The sequence below is a fragment of the Wyeomyia smithii genome, chromosome 3 (genome assembly GCF_029784165.1).
Source record: "Wyeomyia smithii strain HCP4-BCI-WySm-NY-G18 chromosome 3, ASM2978416v1, whole genome shotgun sequence".
Lineage (NCBI taxonomy): Eukaryota > Metazoa > Arthropoda > Insecta > Diptera > Culicidae > Wyeomyia > Wyeomyia smithii.
This window is the reverse complement of record NC_073696.1, coordinates 65,745,840-65,767,174: the sequence shown is the minus strand read 5'-3', so window position 1 is coordinate 65,767,174 and position 21,335 is coordinate 65,745,840. Positions and strand designations below refer to the sequence as shown.

At 36.4% G+C, this 21,335-nt stretch overlaps 2 protein-coding genes and 1 long non-coding RNA gene across 4 annotated transcripts in view; 1 reads left to right on the top strand and 2 right to left on the bottom strand.

Annotated features, from left to right (window-relative positions):
• Positions 1–21,335, bottom strand: part of LOC129727437 (NADH dehydrogenase [ubiquinone] 1 alpha subcomplex subunit 13) — a 510,282-nt gene that overhangs the window by 269,053 nt on the left and 219,894 nt on the right. The gene's annotated exons all lie outside the window — the stretch shown is intronic.
• Positions 11,681–19,990, top strand: LOC129727439 (uncharacterized). Its single transcript, XR_008728525.1, has 3 exons — positions 11,681–11,939; positions 18,747–18,817; positions 18,899–19,990. It is a non-coding gene; the product is annotated as an uncharacterized LOC129727439 (long non-coding RNA).
• On the bottom strand, positions 19,527–21,266 carry LOC129727427 (uncharacterized). Its single transcript, XM_055685261.1, has 4 exons — positions 20,996–21,266; positions 20,569–20,943; positions 19,856–20,515; positions 19,527–19,793 (listed from the first exon to the last, which is right to left on the bottom strand). The coding sequence occupies exons 1-4, from the start codon at positions 21,155–21,157 to the stop codon at positions 19,758–19,760; spliced, it is 1,233 nt and encodes a 410-aa protein (XP_055541236.1). The 5' UTR covers positions 21,158–21,266; the 3' UTR covers positions 19,527–19,757.

The following is a 21,335-nucleotide window of genomic DNA, read 5'->3' as shown; positions in this document are numbered from 1 at the left end:
TCGTGCTCTTCCCCATCTTGAGACGAAAGTTATTGAAACTTTGAGAATTTAAGTTCTAACTGAACTTGGGATCTTATTTATTGCCGCAGCATATTTACCATTTCAATGCACACGCGAGCACAAAAATTATTTTAAAGGTGATTTCAGGGCTGAAAGTGGTCAAACTGGTCAGAAAAAGTGACTTTAGTGACCAAAATTCCGAAAAAAGTGACCAAAAAGTGACTTCAAAGCTCGAAAAAAGTGACCAAAAAGTGACTTAAAAACTTGAAAAAAGTGACCAGGCTTTTTCTGATTGTCTTGCATGAATTGTTCAAAAGGGAACAGTTTTTTCCAAAACATAATGTGAGATTTTTCAAGAAATAAAATAAATATTTGCATAACAGAACATTACGCTAAAATATGAAAAATGTTGATAAACCGATAAAGCTAAGAGCGGTGATGACATATCAACAATTCAGAAGGCCTCTCAGTATGAAAAAGCAGAGATAAAAGACACTATAGAGCATTTCCAATTTAAAACAAATTTGAAGCAAAGCAAAGCCTTGGTGCTACATTCCGAATTGGAACTCGACCTTCTGTTTATTTTATATAGACATCGCAGCCAACTGTTCTAGTGTACAGAACAATTTCAGGGCTAGCGCAACGATCCTGCTGAAACTAACATTCTCACCCGAACCGGGACTCGAATCTACTACGACTGGCTTGTTAGGCCAGCATCGTATCTCAAGACCAGCTGGAAGGGATTAACAGCATTTATTCAGTTTAATACCAATTCATGGTTTTAGCAGATTTTAACACGTTTTGGCATAGCAACAGCAAATTGTTTATTAACATCATCAAAATCAGTAGAGTAAGCACGGTGGTTTTCAATTAACAATTGGTAACTGATAACACTAGTCGACAGAAGCGAAAAAAAATTCTCTAAACTTTAACCGGAAAAATGAAAAATTATAACTTTTAACCGTTCCACAGAGGAGTAACTCGAGTGAAAACCTGGCCAAACTTATTTTCGCTCCTATTTAGCAATATGTTGGGTAATATTTGATTGTGAAACGAAAATAAATTTGATTTCATTTAATCATTGTTTTTCAGCTGTGTTTGGAGCATGAGGCAGAGACCCAGGTATTTTATTTTTTCTATTTCCCATGTATGCGTAAGCTCTTAACGTCAAAGTTTGTTAAAAATAGCATTTTTTAAACGGGTCGCAAATGTCAATCCGGACGTTGCCGGATGAGATATTAACACGAATATGTTCGTGATGATATGAACTTTCATTCCCCCGAAGTTTATATGATAGGATACCACGGAATTTGATATCATTGTCAATATTGAAAACGCTTGAAAGTACATAAAATCACTAATTTCGAAAAGTTCCTAAGAGAAGTTATAATTTTTAGTTCCGGAATTTCTATCAACCGGTTTACTGGAATTGAACATAGAGAATTCATTTACTGCAAAATATTGATCAAATGTCATTTTTTGACGCCTGGCACAAGTTGTTAATGATTCGATTTCCAAAAAAGAAGCTTGAAAATTTGTCAATGTTTACAGCTCTCTCAGCATATGTAAATATAGTTAAAACTGAATCGAATGATTGCATTTCGTAAAGCATCTATTCAAGCTGCAAAAAAAATATAGCGGCACCAAAAAGATTAAAAAATTTTTTTCTTATTTTGGCCAGTTTTTTGTTCTAGGCACTTCTCTGGTCGTTCCTAAGAGTTTTGAGGCACCTAGTAAATGTGCAATTGCATCAAAACGCCGCAGAGTAATTTCTCGCCGGGTTCGTCGCTTCTACGTTCGTTGCTTACGGGAAAACTTATTTAAATCTCTGAAAAAGTTATCTTTGCTAGGAGCATCAAAACTCAAAGGAATGGTTGAAAAGCTAGTATCTCATCTCCATTTTAAGCAAAACCTGTGTTTACCAGTTTAAGTATCCTCCCTGATGGCAGCTATGGAGATGACACTCATGAAAAATATTCTCATTGATTTCACGCAATTGACCTTCTTTTTTCAAAAATTGAGAACGTATTGGGGGCAAGGCAAATTTTAGTCGAAAAAGGGGAAAAAATTGTAGAAATTTAAAATTTGGCTAACTTAATGTACATAATGAACCATTATTTAATTCAATTGAGATATTAAAGTCAATAGCATAAAATCATTTCTTATATCGTCGTAGGACGTTATTAATGTGTGATATTTGTTTGAAACGATTCCCTCATTTTCCTCCGAGGTGGTCCTTTAGGTTGAAAATTACAAAAATATGTTTTAAGCAAGTGTAAACAGTCAACATTTTCTGTACAGCTTGAAAATTACATTTGGAATGCGACACGACTTTAATTGAGGCGTATTTGCAGTCATTTTTTTTTCATTTTTTGAAGAAATAAGTATTATCTACAACTTAGCCAAAACCATTCTGGCTTTCAAAATATTTTTAATCATCCATTACCATTTACCAATTTTACAAAAGCCCTTTTCAAAAGTTAGTCGTGACTAGAAAAAAAATAATACCACAGAATGATATGTTTAGCCTATAGGAACATCTGAGCAAAGTTCCAGCCAAATCAAAAATGACAATTGAAAAAACATTAAAATTTTCCTATGTTGCTAGTAGTTGCTCAACAGCAATATCAATATCACAGAAATACACCTCTTGTATGACTATCCTTGTATACGAATCGGCACGGTGATCCTAACTGGATGTTTCAAAAGAACAGAGTCAATGATCCTTGCGCACTCTAATGAGATGGATGAAAATTGAAATCATTCAGCACAAGCTACTATAGAGCTCTAATGTACAAGATTCAGTGGTGATCGATTCAGCAGTTCGAAAATAAATAAAGTTTGCGATCGCTTTCCTTAACCACGCCTCTGAAATGCAGCAAAGTCAATGTCACAGAATCACGCTCCATACTCGAACAGAGAACAAATTTAGTTAACACGACATGATCTGTACTAAAAATTCCTGAATTGCATAGTTGAACGCAAGATCAGTTCCCGTCGCTTATTAAGTCCAAATTTCGTCAAGCTTTTGTTTTTTTTTAATAAGGGGGGTTGTTAGTAGTTTAGGTATTTATGATTAATATTAGTAAATAATGAGTATGTGTGTCGATGTTTTACACGTTTTTTTTTCCATAAAAATGCACTGATTATGGTAATCGCACCCTTTTTTAATTTGTTTCAAAGCGAATTATTGTTTGTTTTTTTTTTTCATTTCAGGCTAATTATAAATCGCTTAATAAATAAATCACGAATCTATTGAATAAAAATACACGACATTGCGATTCATTTGCAAAGCAAAATTAATGAAAAGACAAAATTCAGTAGTTTAGAAACAACGTGTGATTTTTATTTTGATAAAAAAAAACACTTAAATTAGTATTATATGAAAAACTTATGTTTTTGATAACGACTTGGATATTTTAAAAATTAGTATTGTACGTGACGCATGGAGAAGCCTCAACGGTTTTGATTTCAGAGATATCATAGCATATAGTACGTTTTCACGCGAAACAGGTAGCTGACAAAACATTAGCATGAAAAACAAATTTTTGTACATGTCTGAAATTCATATTTGTTTATGCGAAATACTCTTAGTGAACACATTCTTGAGCAGACTTGTTATTCTTCTCAATATGTGAAAAGAGCGAAGTTAAAATACAGCGCGCGCTTCTTTTCGAACATGAGTGTTGCATGTAGCAATTTTTTGTACTACACTTCTTTCTTTTGCTTTGTGTTGTGCTTCTGCCACTCGTAGAAAGACACTAAAAATACTGCAGTGAGCTCTGTAGTGTAGCTATAGTGTGTAATGTCCTTTCGTGTGAGAAATCTAATCATAGTTTATTATCTCTCAGGAGAGATAATTCAGATTACATCACGATGTTTTTGTAAGCTCCTCAGTTACACACGATTCGCTTCTCTCTTCAGGCAAGTGCGTGCGATTTGCTCACTAGTATGAGAGCAGTTGTTTTCACAGTGAAAGATATTCTCTTACACGCCAGTGATTCTCTCAGGAGAAACGACAAGCATGTCCTTGAGTGTAGCCGTTCAAAGATTTTCATGAAAACATTTCCTCTACTATATTTTTTTGTTGTCAGAGATCAAATTATATTATTCAAACTTTTGAAATCTTTCAGGTTGAACAAGAAAACCTTGTAGAATGTAGTATGTAAAATGAAAAACAGTGAATCAATTGTTTTCTCAAAACGACTACACTTAGGAATGAGAATTTCTGAATTAAATTACATCAAAAATCGTTATTTTCAATCAAAACGTTCAAACATTGATCTTTAAACAATTAATAAGAAAATGTAAAAATTTGTTTTTCACAGTATTCCAAAATAGTTTTTCAAATCCGAAACCCGAACCCGACTTGTACCCGTCGGGTTCGGGTTTGAAAATTTTCGAAAGTGTCGGGTTCGGGTCGGGCTCGGGTTCGAAAATTTTTAAAGGTGTCGGGTACGGGTCGGGTTCGGGTTTGGTGGAAAAAAAATTTTCGGGTTCGGGTTTGAAAATGTCGAGTTTAGGTCTGAAAACCCGAAACCCGGCTATATTAAGTGAGCATTTTTATAAGATAATGATGTCTAATTTCATGCAACTGTAAAAATCACTAACATTTCAATACCATTCGAGGCTCAGAGCTTCAGAGCAACCTCAGATCGGTACAAAAAATGGACCCAAAAAAAAATAATCTCGGTTTCGGGTCGGGTTCGGGTTTCACAAAAATAAAATTTTCTGGTTCGGGTGTGATCGAAAAAAATTGTCGGTTTCGGGTTTGATCGAAAAAAAATTCTCGGGTTCGGGTCGGGTACGGGTTTGAAAAAAGCCAAACCCGACCATCTCTACTATTTAGTCCTCAATTTGTTTAATCGAAAAATACATCATATTAAAAATAGTTATAAATAGTAAAATAAATAGTAAAAATTGTTGATTCAAAAATCAAACAGTTTCTAACATGCATATATGAATTCATGATCGATTCTTTCACTAGAATAACGTTTATTGAAATCATTGGCAATATTCGTTCCCAAATTACAGACCGTACCGGACTTAGAGCCGAACTGTAACGAAACCAAACGAACTGCACCCTAAACGGACCGGAACAGAACAATAAACAATATCGTACGCTAGCCTGGAGGGCTAATGCGGTCTCGATCAACTAGATTATTAGTTGAGAGGATTCGTTATCTATATTGTTTTTGGCACATTTTGCGTGTTGTAGGATAAGTACAACGATACACCGTGCTCCAGTACTGAGTCGAGAAAATTTCCAGCTCGAAAAGATCCTCGACCTTATCGGGAATCGAACCCGACATCACAACCGTGTGGGAGAGCTAGCCGACCGACAACGCTAACCACAGAACCACGAGGACCAGGCTCGTTCCGATTTTCAATCAGACCGGACAAGACCAAGTTCAAGACCCAACTTTTCGTTCCAATATCGAGCACTTTAATACTATTATCATGAATTTCTCAGGAATTGCATTCAAATCCTTTATGTTAAATTCAATGCACTCTCCCGTTTCGAAAATTTTCTCTTAGTGCCAGAAAGTCGGTTATTCGCAAAAATAATTTTTTTTTGAGAGAGAACAAATCTCGACGTATCATGCATATCTAAGATATTTGGCATCAAAAATTTCATTCAGAAAGCAGGGCTGATGAGGGCTGGCCAAAATGGTAATAAAGTGACTTTAGTGACTATTTTTCGGAAAAAAGTAACTTTAGTGACTTTTTGATGAAAAAAGTGACTTTTGAGTGACCAGCTTAAAAAAAGTGACCAAGTCACTAAAAAGTGACCAACTTGCAGCCCTGTTTTGAGTTTTAGAGCAATTTCTTTCGCTTTTGTCGACTAGTGTAATTAAAGAACTCATTTTTTCATAATTATTAATTGGTCAAATTATGAGCACATGGTTTAGGAACGGCCTTAAAGGTACCAATCTAGTGCATTAATTCTTTCAATGGGTTTATTACAGCAATTATCATTACCTACGGTTTAATGTGGGCAATCTATAAAACTCTAATAAACTTGATAATAAAACCAGCTGATGCAGTTACAAAAACCAACATTTAGACCGCAGCACAATAAAAAATCTTATCCTAAACTCTGAAAAAATATCAAAAACGAAATGTAAAAACCAATTTTTCTGGAAAATCCACATGTAACACGCGTTAATTCTCAAATCCCCGTAAAAATTGTGAATTTTCAGATGCAAGTCAAATTTTGGATTCCGCATCAAAAAAGCGGCTCCATCAGTTTCCAAAAAAAAAATCATCATATCAAAAATATTGCATTTTGACCTTTAGATTGCCTTCACCATAGTCAGTCAGACAAGGTTCAAACATTTTAGGACGGTTTTCTTCGTTATATTTTCAACTCAAAAAAGTCTATTTTTAAGCGGTCTGATACAAATTTGGAACGCATCCTCCGCGTAAAAAGACCTTAGTTTAACAACCAACAGTGAGATCACTTTTTGCATTTTACACTCACTAACGTCTGCGATGGAAAGGACAGTACAGTTTGTCACCATAGTAAATGACGGGTCAAAACTTTTCCCTCTACGCTCATAGTCTTCGGTAAATATAATAGCCTGGAGGAGTCTTACCTTTTTCGGTAGAGCCTGAGAATCAACCTTCTGATACACAGAGCAAGTCTGATCCTACTGAGATTCTAATTCATGACTATTCGCTTGTCAAAGCAGTCTCTGTAACCTTGAGGCTACGAGCTCCTTTTGCGTTTACGAACCTCGTAAGCTAACTAAAATTGCTTAACAAGCGAACAGGCTCTCATAACAATCCTGGTGTATATTTGTGACAAACAACAAAGACTTAAGAACAGTTAAAGATGTGAGAGTCTAAGAACCCAATCACTTACAATCCAAAATTCTCGATTTTACTAAACTTCGAAACCACGATCTCTATATATAGGGGAACTGCTCCATTATTCATCTCATTAAGCCGATATACACGAAGAATGCACGGATTAAACGTCAAATTTTCACGAAATCATTGAACAAATAAGCTAAATATGCTTACGTACTCTTATGGAATCGTTTAGCATCATATATTTAGTAAAATTAGCTAAATTTATGCTGAATTTTGTAAAACAAACCATTTTACACAACGCTTCCATATCCATCTCAAAACATGAATCACTGCTCAATTATTCATCTCACAATGCCCCTATACTCATCTCACTGTTAATCATGAATGAATCACATTATCATGAATGAACGTAGCCGCAGCCCGTCGTAGAAGGTTACCTAGATATCCGCTGCAGTTGTTTACGCGAAAAATTGGTAACCTAGGTAACCACTACAGTGCCGTAGATTTATGTCAATTTTGTCGGAATAATTCAACATTTTCAGTATGATTTTTTCATATTAACAAAAACTGATTTGGCAACTCTTGATTTTCTTCAACGCAGTGAAAACAGATGAAAATACATACAGTTGAAATTTAGGAATTACAGAAATTCATCTCATATATTTCTGCTAATTCAAGCTTGTTTTAGGAAATTTGAGGTGAACATTTCGAATTCTTTTTATGTCCAAGGTTATCAAACTTAGCAAAGGGGGTGGCAAAAAATAAATAACACCGAGACGAACAAAAAAAGAAATTCTTTGATAAAATAAATTTTATGAATAAATGTTGAAAAATAACATTTTATTATCATTATTATTATAACAATTTTGCTGAAGACATTGAGTACATAAAATCAATTTTTCATAGCCAAATCTAGAACGATCACGATTTTTCGAATTTAGACCACTGTGCACTGTGGGATTTACAAATAAATCTTTCCACCAATTGTAAATGTCTTGAAATATAATACTTGGAGTGTGTAGAAACTATTTCGGAAGTTGTTTCATATAATTGTGGCTGAAAAACGTGCTTTACATTGAGTATTTCGTCGTTTTAATATCACTTTTTTGTACTTTACGACCTTCAAAAGGGCATTACTCAAAAATGTACCGTACGATGATTTTGAAATTTTGACCAGAGATTCTGGACGTCATAACGAATTGAATGGTGTACTCAGATTCTTTGGTGCATTTTTTTTATAATAACGGTCTGTGGGAGTACCGTGTGTCCCCTAGTGATGAAAAAAACTTTGGTTGGCTGCAGAACGAGTCCCGTTGTAGCCGTATAGAACGATGCGCGGATTTTGTTTTCTGAGGTAGGTGATTGAGTTAAATGAGTTTTCGATTGCTGATGCCCAAGCATGGAAAAGTTCACTCACTAGCAATATTTCATGCAAATGTGTTCTTTGATTCATCAGTTATCGTTCAACTTTTTCCACTCGCGTACAAGTTTTCCATAGAAACGCTGCTGATTGTTTTTCGCTTCTAAGAGTTCCGAATACCAAAGAAGGAGACTGAATGATTCAAACACGATAATATTTATTGTATCCAAGTTCACTTGCATTCAACATTATCGCGAGAAGTTTTGAGATATTATCGCCAGTGATAGAAAAATATGAATCTAAATGAACGTTAGATTGCGTTCAATTGTTTGCTTATCGGAGCAAGCAGGCATCATCAATGCTAACGGAAATTGTAGCATGGTGCATTAGCATGTGGTACTTGAAATCACCAAGAATCATCGTGGTGAATCACGTTGAAAGCACGATTATACTTTATGAGGAATTTAAAGTGAACTAAGAAGAATCCATTCCATGGATTAGCAGATTAGTTTAAGAAGAAAATATGCGTTTTTTCCTGTTTTCAATTGTGTTTACATGTTGAATGAGATGAATATACGGGCTGAGATGAATAATGGAGCAGTTCCCCTACCTGGTAATCAATCAGGCTTACATTTATCCTTGATTTTAATAGACAATCAGCATGAATGTCGCAGTGGCATTTCAGAACCCAGTGCCCTTCAGGCATACAGGAAATAAAATCCTTTATTTAGGGTGAAACGGGACGTGGTCACGATCAACTCGAATTTTGCAATCCAATTTTCTCTTGATTTATGAAGACTACGTACATGAAACTTTTATTAATTGTTTTCACAACTGTTGCATGCCTGGAGTAGCAATATGAGTGCTGTTTATTTAGTGGAAGCCGATTTTTCTACGCTCAAACTACAAAAGTAGAAAAAACTCTAACCTCAAAATTGTATAGGAAAAGACCACAATCCCGTTTCACCTTAAATCCTTTTTAATAACTATTATAATAACCCACACCAACCAAGTTACGAACACGTGTGTGTAATATCACCGGTTCATACATTTTTTTTAGAATTTACATGGGTAGTTGTTCACGAAGTGGAATGTGGATGGCCCCTAACACTTTTTATATTCGCGACACGCATCGTACAAAGAGCCTAGGGATACTAGTGCTGGGACTATCCGGATTAAAATGTCCGGATATCCGACCTCGGATATCCGACAAATATCCACAATCCGGATCAACCGGATATCCGGATATTATCCGACAGGATATCCGGATTTTCGGATAGTCTGATATCCGGATATCCAGATATTGTATCCGAACATAGTTTAATGAAAATTATGTAAATAATTACTTACGAGGGGATGGGGTATTGTGAAAAAAGCCATTTTTCGCGTTACATTTCATTCGAACGGGCCTAGAAGACAGAAAAAAAAATCCGGATATCCAAATAGTATATCCGGATATCCGTCTATTCGATTATCCGTATCCGGATATCCGGACATCTGAATAGTATTCGTTTGCACATTCGTGATCCGAGATTCGGATAACCGGACCACGAATATATCCGGTTAAAAGTCCCAGCACTAAGGGATACTATCAATTGGATTTAGGTTTAAAAGCCTATAGAGCTCTCCAAGCAGGATCTCACGAACATTAGCACCATTGCAATCTAAGATAGTGTGCGTAAAATTCATCCCTGTTTATTTATTTTTTTGTTCAAGATTCTTACAGCTAACAAAAAATTCTTACATCTAACAAAAAAAAAAATTATCACACTAACACTAATGCATCACAACAATACAAAATCAAATAGAGAACTCTATGCGTTTTTTAAACTTTTTCCCCTCTACGCTCCCAACTCTACAGCATTCCTTTACCGAATGTCGGTAATTATAATTGCCTGGAAGAGTCTTAATTTTTTGGCCTGAGATAAACTTTCTGATACAGAACACAAGTCTGAAACTACTGAGATTCGATTTCATGACCATTGGGGTTTGGGTAATGTCCACGGTCCATACATTTTTTTCAGAATTTATATGGGCAGTTGTCCACGGAGGGGGAGGGGGGTCAAAATAGTTAAAAATCAGTCCACGTGGAATGTGGATGGCCCCTAACTTTTCATATTCACGACACGCATCGTACAAAAAGCCTAGGGATACTATCGAATGTATCAAACGGATTTAAGTTTAAAATTGCTCACTGGTCATGATGCGTATTAAATCGATTCAAATTTTCACCTATCATTCATTTGTGTCATATGACACATGTGTGCCCCTAAAGGCGTCGTATACTATTCAACTCTTGCTACTAAATTTACAAACCATATCATTTTGTCATCCTTCACACTCGCCTTCAAGTCGATCGATGTTTAATAGCATGTTAGCATATCGAAAAGCTCACTCCCCTCATTCGTCAGTTGGTATTCAAATACCAATTTCACCCCGTGTATGACTTTGACTGACCGCAACCGAGGATCATGTATAGATGCTTTAGGCATATTAATAGCATACTGTCAAATATATCTAATCTCTGACCGAGCGACCAAGCAAGCTACTCAGATGAAGCGACTGGATCAAAAAATGATTAGGTTGATCAATTCTAGTTGTTCTGATTACCTACAATACAACTATGTGGGTCGCTCACATAAGGCGTGTCACGGTCACTTGGCGGAATATAATACCCAGCCCTATACAACGGTAGCACAAATAGAGTGTCAATCGATGCAAAGGATTTTGTTATCCACTTGAAATTGATGCAGTTGCGCAACTTAATCAAGACCGAATGCGTCTCAGGCATACTGTTCAGTTCAGCGTAATGAAGGGGCTTCACATGCAGCGGAGTCTCCCAGGTGCTGCGCTATTGAAGGAGTCCAAATTGAAGAAAATATCATAACCCACTACTTGCGTGATATAATTTGAATAGAGACACTTGCGCCTTTTTCATCAGTCTACCCCTGTATGTTCGGTGTAATCCACTACACGCAACTGGATCCCGAGTTGCAGCGGGAGAGAAAAATACACCGATTAGCGACGCCTAGGCTAATAAGCAGCAGGGTATCGGTTTTGTGTTACGAACAATCATCGTCATAGTAAACAGAGTGGATCGGTGGCGTTGATGACATTAGATTAGTGAGGGGGACAGAATGCACGTTACCAAGTGATTCTACACGGAGTGTGCCTTTACAACGCCACCGGTAGAGGCTGACGCCTTTGTAACCACAACTAAAAGTGAACACCAACGTATGAACGTTGCACACAAGTACGCAGCGGACACGCATGGCAGAAAGATTCCCAAAACGGAAGATGCCGATAAAATTACTACAGCAAGCTTTTTTTTCTACTGACGACCACGCGGTTGTGGTTTACCGATTCATTCATCAGCGTGCACCGCCGTTGTTAAATCATACCTTGGTTTCCATCCATGAGGGGTGGCGTTTCTGCTATGAATAACCATCGAACAAAACGTAAACAGTTGTCAGTCGGTCGCAGTAAGGCTTCCACCGGCTGTGAGTGAGGACCAGTAGCAACCGGCGCCGTTTGTTATGTGCAGGGAAATTGAAACAAATACCGCGCATGAGACAATGCACCCGTTAAGGATCGATTAGTATGTTGATGACGCCTGTCAGCGTGTAACTAGCTGCCAAATGGGGGTAACATCGCCGTGGAAACTGGTTCACTTGGCCGATTCGTTTCGATTGTATTTTGCTAACTAGTTTCGTGCTGTATAAAATTTTGGAGTAATAGCGGACAAGCAATTGTTACGTAGGTATGACTTTCTGTTTCAATCAAAAATTATTTCTTTCTTCAGTACATTGGAGTTTTTTGATAAACCAGACTTCGCAGAATTGGTTAGTTTATAGTATGCTAGCTGATTTATAATTTTTTTTTTTTTTTTTTTTTTAAGGGGGGATTTGTTAGTAGCTTAAGTATTTATGATAAATATTAGTAAATAATGAGTATGTGTGTCCAATCACAAATGGTGACTTCTCAACACTGTTAGAAATTTGTAATTTTAATTGTTAGGATTTGTTTGCTTTCGCAATTAGGACTTATCATTCGTAGGGATTTAAACCTACTTGTCAGAAAAAGGGAAGTAAACTTACAACTAACTTAATTGCTAACTTATTGGCTATAAAGAGAGCTTATCGTAGCAATTGAGGATTGCAACGATTTTTGTCGAAAATTGTTAATAATTTTATTTGACATAGCTTCTAATGGTTCAACACCAGTAAGTCTATGTAATTCGAGTGTACCAAACCAAGGAGGACGCTTCAAAATCATTTTCAGAATTTTATTCTGAATCCTTTGGAGCGTTTTCTTCCTTGTTGAACAGCAACTTGACCAGATCGGTACAGCATAAAGCATTGCTGGTCTAAAAATTTGTTTGTAAATCAAAAGTTTGTTCTTTAAACAAAGTTTAGAATTCCTGTTAATAAGAGGATATAAACATCTCGTATATTTGATGCACTTGGCTTGTATACTCTCAATGTGCTCTTTGAAAATAAGTTTTTTATCATAAATTAGTCCCAAGTACTTAACCTTGTCGGACCACCTTAAAATAACCCCATTCATCTTGACAACGTGATTATTGTTTGGCTTGAGGAAAGAAGCCCTAGGCTTATGAGGAAAAATTATCATTTGAGTTTTAGAAGCATTGGGAGAGATTTTCCACTTTTGCAAGTAGGAAGAAAAAATATCTTAACTTTTCTGCAATCGACTGCATATGACACGAAGGCTTTTTCCTTTTACGGAAATGCTTGTGTCATCGCAGAACAATGACTTTGTGCATCCTGGAGGCAAATCAGGAAGATCTGAAGTGAATATGTTGTACAGGACTGGACCCAAGACTGAACCTTGAGGTACACCTGCTCTGACAGAAAATCTATCAGATTTTGAATTCTGATAGACAACCTGCAGAGTTCGATCAGTAAGATAATTTTTTAAAATTTTGATTAGGAAAATTGGAAAATTAAAAGCTTGCAATTTCGCAATCAAACCTTTATGCCAAACACTGTCGAATGCTTTTTCTATGTCTAAAAGAGCAGCTCCAGTGGAATAACCTTCAGATTTGTTAGCTCGTATCATATTAGTAACTCTGAGCAATTGATGAGTTGTGGAATGCCCATGGCGAAATCCAAACTGTTCATTTGCAAAAATTGAATTTTCATTGATGTGTGACATCATTCTGTTAAGAATAATTCTCTCAAACAGTTTACTTATTGAAGAAAGCAAACTGATTGGTCGATAACTTGAAACTTCAGCTGGGTTCTTATCCGGTTTTAAAATGGGAGTAATTTTTGCATTTTTCCATAATTTGGGAAAATATGCAATTTTGAAGCAGCAATTGAAAATTTTCACTAAAAATTCCATTGTGCTCTCAGGGAGATGTTTGATTAGTATATTAAAGATTCCATCGTCACCAGGTGCTTTCATATTTTTGAAATTTTTAATAATTGATTTAATCTCATTCAAGTTAGTTTCAATTATTTCTGCAGGTAAAAAATTCTGGGAAGAAATTAAATCAAATTGACGTGTGACTTCATTTTCAATTGGACTCACAAAATTCAAATTTGAGTTATGAACACTCTCAAACTGCTGAGCAAGTCTTTGAGCCTTTTGTTCATTGGATACAAGAAAACGTTCACCATCTTTTAAAACTGGAATAGGCTTTGAAGGTTTCTTAAGAATCTTCGACAGCTTCCAAAATGGTTTTGAATATGGTTTAAATTTTTCAACTTTAGTCTAAAAATTTTGATTTCTCAGAAGAGTAAATCTATGTTTAATCTCTTTCTGTAAATCTTTGTAAATAGTTTTAAAAACAGGGTCACGAGAACGTTGATATTGACGTCTGCGGACATTTTTCAAACGAATTAGAAGTTGAAGATTTTCGTCAATTATTGATGAATCAAATTTCACTTGAGCCTTTGGAACAGAATAATTCCTGGCATCAACAATTGCACATTTTAATGCTTCCGAAGCGGAATCAATATTCACTTCGTTTTGCAAATCAAGCTCATTATTGAAATTTCTCTCAATATGAGTTTTGTATCTTTCCCAATTAGCCTTGTTATAATTAAAAACAGAGCTCATAGGGTTTAAAACTGATTCATGTGATAAAGAAAAAGTTATTGGAAGATGGTCAGAATCAAAGTCAGCATGTGTGATCAAATCACTACATACATGACTTTGATCTGTTAGCACCAAATCAATTGTTGAAGGGTTTCTTACAGAAGAAAAGCATGTTGGACTATTCGGAGACAAAATAGAATAGTATCCTGAAGAACAATCATTGAATAAAATTTTTCCATTGGAATTACTTTGAGAATTATTCCATGAACGATGTTTAGCGTTAAAATCGCCTATTATGAAAAATTTCGAACGATTTCTGGTGAGTTTTTGTAAATCACCTTTAAAATAATTTTTGAGCTCGCGTGTGCATTGAAATGGTAAATATGCTGCGGCAATAAATAAAATCCCAAGTTCAGTTTGAACTTCAATTCCCAAAGTTTCAATAACTTTCGTCTCAAGATGGGGAAGAGCACGATGTTTGATTCGGCGATGAATAACAATTGCAACTCCACCGCCGGAACCCTGAATCCTATCATATCTATGAACCACGTAATTGGGATCATATTTTAATTTTATGTTAGGTTTCAAAAATGTTTCAGTAATAATTGCAATATGCACATTATTTACTGTTAAAAAATTAAAAAGCTCATTCTCATTGGCCTTCAATGAGCGAGCATTCCAATTTAATATTTTAATTGTTTTATTTGAAATCATTGCTAAATTTTAAATTAGAAACAATTTTAATAGTAAAATTTGTGCCTATTTGAATGGCTTCAAACATTGATTTTGCCTGCAACATGGCGTTCATAAGATCGAACATTGCCTGTTGCAAAAAAGAAAGTTTACCTGCCGTAATAGGTCCCAGGCAGTTGACATTAGAAAAAATATTTTCAGCAGCAATATTAGCTGGAGTAATAGGTGTACAATTATTTTCTAGCGTGTTTTGCTTACCCATATTAACGGTCATTTTCGAACTACCAACACTAGGCGGTATAATGTTCGAACTACCTGTAACCTGTGCATAAGTTAAACGGGTATGCAAAGGAGTAGGTAAACTATGCGTCACTGGTACGCTTGGAGAATTTTGTTTTGAAGTTGGTTTTAATTGAGAAATTGAATTTGGTTTACCTTGCCTTGCCTTAACAATTGCTAAACGGACTGGGCATTGATAAAAATTTGACATATGGTTGCCGTTACAATTCGCACAGCGAAAATTTTTACTCTCTTTCACAGGACATGTGTCCTTTTTGTGAGAAGAGTCTCCACAATTAAGACATTTTTGGTCCATGTTACAGAATTTGGAACCATGGCCATAACGTTGGCAATTACGGCATTGGGTGATATGCTTTTCACCTCCGCCATACTTCCTATAAATTTCCCACTTTACACGCACATTATACAATGCATGTGCTTTTTCAAAAAATTTTAAGTTGTTAACCTCATTGCGGTTAAAATGAATTAAATAATTAACAAGGGAAATTCCAGTTCTCTGACTGTTTTCGCCTCGTGATTTTTGTTTCATTAGAATTACTTGGGTAGGGGCTATGCCAAGTAATTCTGTTAAAGTAAGTTTGATCTCATCAACGGTTTGATCGTTGGTGAGACCTTTCAAGACAACCTTGAACGGCTTGGCGTTCTTGGTGTCATATGTAAAAAATTTGTACATCTTGTCAGTTAAATACTGAACAAGACGATCACGACCCTTTACTGAGTCGGCTAATAAGCGGCATTCACCTCTACGGCCAATTTGATAGGTAACTTTAACGTCAGAAACAAACGTTGAAAGTTCCTTTTTGAATATATTAAATTCAGAAGAAATAGTTACCACAATAGGTGGAACTTTCTCCTTTCTTAAAGATTTTATATTTTGTATAGTTTCATTATTGGTAACTTCCATTTCACCAGCTTCTTGCTCAGGCAAAATATCAAAAGGATTGTCACTACAGACACTCGATGTGTCAGAAAGAGATGCCTCTCTTTTCCTCCCCGCAGCGATGCGAGGTTTCTTTTTCCGTCCAGCCATTTCAGGTGATACGAAAAAAGTTAAAACAAATGTTGAATTTAAAAGTAGGTAGTCTTGAGAAAGACTGATGGGAAATAACTTTCATGTAGTCTTTAAAAGACACACTGACAAAACACAAACTTTGAAGCTATAGGCAGTCAAAGACCAGTCCACAAGCAACCGAAAAAACGTCTGATCTGTAGGACAGTTCAAGACGCACTGTATAAAAAAATTTGATTTCATTTCTTACCCACTGATATATGGTATGATTTATCCCTGGTCGAAAATCTGCCTTCTGCAGCTTGACCTTATTATGACTTAGAAAATCATCATTCTAGTTATAAGACTGATAACATTTGATTTTATTTTCCCGTAAACGGGTTTATATTAGGGTAAAATACTTATGATTCACCTGAATGTTGTGTAAAAAGTGATAAAAATACATATGTTTCCGCATGCCGTTTTTTGCGCGAACCAGGATAAAACATAAATCCACTATAAGCTATATGACTGAACTCTGCCTTGGGCAAAAAACTTGTTTACCTTGTCGAGTTCCTTGTTATTGGTCCAATTTCATCACTGATTATTATTTTTAAGTTTGGTTCAATGTTTGATAGATCTGATACACACTGCTGCTAGTTCCAGTTTCCAGCCTTTGAATGTTTTTCCTAGCATCAACGTGTGACGTAAGATTTGTTCATTCGTAATATCCAGTTTGGCAAAGCAAATAGACACATGACTCCTTGCTATCTCGCAATCGTGCATAAAATTGGCGCTGAAAAACATGCAACTCGTGCCAACCGGGCATAAACTTCTCATAATCGGCCAAGCCTAATCTTCTACTCAACCAGTTTCCCGAAGCACAAAATAGTCCCGCGAGGAGCGCATATAATCTGTTTTCGAGTACCTGAAAATGTTAGTGAGTAAATTTTCTTCGATAATTTGATAACGTTAGCTGTCTGGACCAAAACAATCACTAATTCTGTTTTACGATCAATGAAGTTGGAATTAGAGGCATTACATAATTATCATAATAACAAATGTCCATGATCTAAGAAACAGCTTAGTTTGTATAGAGCTGCTACAAATTGTGGTTTTACAAATTTTATTCACCGCAAATCATATAATGCATCCCCAGCTATCCGAAAAACTAATAATAAATTGAAACATTATTAAATTTAATTAATGACAGTTTTCAAACAACTCATGCTAAATAAATGTCGCAACTTAATTGAGACAAAGTGGCTCTATAGAAAAACAAATGAGTAAAATGTCATTGCCTTCAGCTATCTGTTTGTAAGACATTAAATAACCTCGATCAGCATAAATTCGTTAAAAAGAATGGTTTTATAATGCGACAGCTGTGAGCGCCAGTAGCCTAAATGGTTGCATTCACAATTACTTTGAAAAGCGCCCCAAGCCCTTCAAGGCACACACTTGTAACTCCCGAAGGGTTTTGCGGCTAGGTAACCAAGTTGAGGCACCATTTACCAATTAATATTTATAGTCCCTTCAATTGAGCATAACGCCCATCCGCAGCCACTCTATCAACGAACGTGGTATTTTCTCGCCGCGGTCGTCGTTGAAGTTATCGAACCATGTAAACTTGAGCCATCAACATGTTTTAGTTTACATTCATCACAGTCACATTCATCAGACACACGTTTGCCTTTTGCCGAACTACTTTAAAGTGTTCGAGTGCAATACGGTTCCCTCTTTCCCGCATCAACTATACCTAGTGCCCTACATATTGGATATGCCCGGGTCTACTACGAAAGGCTGAAACTCAAAAGGCTGAAACACGAAAGGCTGAAATTCGAAAGGCTGAAATCACGAAAGGCTGAAAACTACATAAGGCTGAAAACACGAAAGGCTGAAAACACGAAAGGCTGAATCAAGAAAAGCTGAGAATCATAAGGCTGAAATTCACAAAGTTCATTTCTAAAAAATAAACTCGCGACTCGATTGTCCGAGATGTATGCTGTCCTTACTCGCTATCGCTCGTTCGGACTAAACTAGGGGATCACCCCTACGAGTCAGTAGACCTAGGAAAACGAACGAACCTATACAGAGGTGATTTCTGCGGGAGGCTGCCCCCCCGCAGTGGCCGGCGCTTCCGACGGCGGGTCGCCAGCGCATACTCGCGGCCTTCGGCCGTCTCGCCCTGAATCATCTAGGAAACGTGTACAAGAGTCAGGTGTGTATAGATTCAAATGTTGCCGAAAATTAATTTTCCATTGCACAAACCAATTAATACTCAAACATTGAACCCTGTCACTTTATAAAGGTTTGTTATCCATGTCTCCGAATTTTTCAACGATTATGATTCAAGTTACAAAAGTTTCAGCCTTTCATGTTTCAGCCTTTCGTTCATTCAGCCTTTTGTGGTTCAGCCTTTTGTGCATTCAGCCTTTCGTTATGAAACATACTTTTCAGCCTTGGCGATGGCTATTCACCTTTCGAAATTGGCAACTGATCAGTGGTACACTCGTTTTTTTATAGCTTACCAACATCAAATGCCCTCGGCAATCCTGCATCAAACTATCTGCCCAAGATGCTGCAGGGGCCCACAGGTAAGGCACTGCTGAAATGGTTATAAAAAGAAGCAATTAATTACATTCACTTTTTTATTATTGTCTCTGACATCCTACCAGAAATCGAGTGTTGATTCAATTTAGGCTGCTGCCATTTAGCTTCGCAAACAACATGCCACATGTTTCCGGCTAAATTAAATAGCAAACCAAAAATAATAAACAACGCAAAAACATGGGTTTCAGGTACGCGTCTCTTAGACACTTTAGTGCAGGTTTACGCGGCCAATCATCACTGTTTGTTAGCTTAAGGGGTTTCTAGACGTTTTTATTTTCCTCGAGGTGTTGACTGAGGTTTCTGGCGGTATTTCGCACGAGGGATATCTGCAAAAGGCTCCCCAATACGCTAGCGTTGATGATTGAAAGGCAAAACTGTCCAGACTGAGAGCCAAGCTGCGCTGTTGAGTAACCGATTCTGGTTGGTGGATGAGAAATGACTGTTGAACCTCGATTGGGATGGATGAACATTGCGATTGCATTAGCGCAATGTGCGCGGTTACAAATAAGGAATAGATATATACATATATGGATTGATACAAAAGGATAGCTTTAAATTATCAACAAAATTACGAACATATCATAATCATGAGTATTTGAAAACTTTAATGACATATCGTTTTAATAGATCGCATTTTTTGATACATGTTATGATGTTTTCACCCAAACAACAATAAGCAAAGAAAATTTTTGCAATTTACAATATAATTTGTCACTATTATTTTTTATATTTAAAAGCTATTAATGAACAATTGATTTCATAAACAAATGTTTTTTTTCGTATTTAGAATTCAACAATAAATCATAACATAACTATCATAAAATAATCATTTCTGCGACGTGTAGATTCGAGTCACTAAAACGTCTGCAGAGAAAGGATGAAATTCATATTAAATTCAAAGGATTTATCAGAAGAAGAGAAAGTTCAATGGTATTTTTCAGTTGCACCGTTATGTTTTGCCTAAATAAAAGAAATCCAAATGTAACATAGTGAAACAGAAATTACACCATACCCACAGTTACCTTACTAAAGCGTTTTTTCTCATCGTTCCTAAACACTATTTTATCTTCTGGATGGTTATGTCTGGAAGTACAAGCTATTCGCTGAAAATTCTTCGAAACTCTCACGCTAGCCTTGCAGCCATAACGTTGGCAAATCCACAAGCTTTGGTTTTTAGGCAAGTTTTGTTTTAAATAGTATCGATAACTATCATTGTAGATGAAACTTTGATGTTTACTTAGTCTAGCCAGGGTGTAACGAACATGTCTTTTTTGGGTAATGTTGTAGATGGTCCCATCGCGCTCTACTTGGGGCCGGTGCTGATGCAATTCCTTGCTTAGTGTTATCTTTTCATCCGTACTCTTTACCAGCCTGGCCGGACATGACAACTGACAACATGACCAAAGTGTGGATCCATTTTCTTTTTTCTTCGGTCTTCCGTATTGAAAGCCGTCGTAAAACAATGCAGGTTTCACATCTTTTTTCTGAAGTGAAGATTTCGATACATTCGCTCCTTCGTCAAGTTCTTCTAAATCGAGCTTGACATCTAACACTTCAAGGGATAAGCCACACTCCTGGACTTCATTCAATGAATCTGAAGCCGGCGGAGGTGACTGGAGCTCAAATGCTTCCTTTATAGAGTTGTTAATAAAAATTCTTGGTGATCGTCTATGACTGTCAAGCTAAAAACATACACAACATAGAATAAGAAAATGGTAGTCACGAAAAATCTTACCGAACATCCGTAAAATGTATCACTAGAACTTTCATTAAAGGTTTGTATTTGTTTACTAGAATATTTTTGATTTGCGGCTAACGTTTTCGAAGTTTTAGAATTAGTCGGAAGAAACATTTCTTTTGTTTGATTCAGTAAAGTGTTATCGTCCGGTTCTTGGACAATGATTTTTTGATCCATATTGCTGTTGTGGACCGCTTTCAGGTTACGAAAGTCCTCCGGTTGCATTCTTTCAAACTCGGCTCCATCCTTATGCCGTTTACGGCGAAGATAATCATCGTTTGTTTGGCACTGTTTTTTGAAGTTATAAAAAGCATTCACTTCTTCTCGACATTTTTTGCAAATGACCGAGCAAAAATCTTCTAGAAAGGATACCTGTAAAACAGCAGTTATAGACGATATTAAGAAGATACTTTATGTGGCTTACATGAACGTTCAAGCAATCATATATACGGCTAAGCAGATCGTTTAGAACGCAGTTTGCTCCAGGAGGAAATAGTGGTTGCAAATCCTCCTCCGAGGACAGGCACAGGCGGCACTGGAGGTCTTCTACAACGCAGATTGAAGAATTACAAAATCTACTTTGCATGTTCACTGAGAGATTAAATTGATTGAACTGGAAACTGGAAAACACTTTAAAATTTTTGCATTAATCACGTGTCAATAATAAAGTCACTGCAATACAAGTCTGGCGAACTGAAATTGGAAATCAAGGGTGAAATTGCACATTTCGTTTCGAGTTATTTTTGTTCAAATTTCGACCATAA

Excerpts from the sequence above, each read along its gene's own strand:
- LOC129727427 (XM_055685261.1), bottom strand. The coding sequence starts at position 21,157 with ATGCAAAGTAGATTTTGTAATTCTTCAATCTGCGTTGTAGAAGACCTC. Across the intron at positions 20,944-20,995 it reads ATGATTGCTTGAACGTTCAT|GTATCCTTTCTAGAAGATTT; the intron begins GTAAGCCACATA and ends GCTGTTTTACAG. Across the intron at positions 19,794-19,855 it reads AGAAAAAACGCTTTAGTAAG|GCAAAACATAACGGTGCAAC; the intron begins GTAACTGTGGGT and ends TCTTTTATTTAG.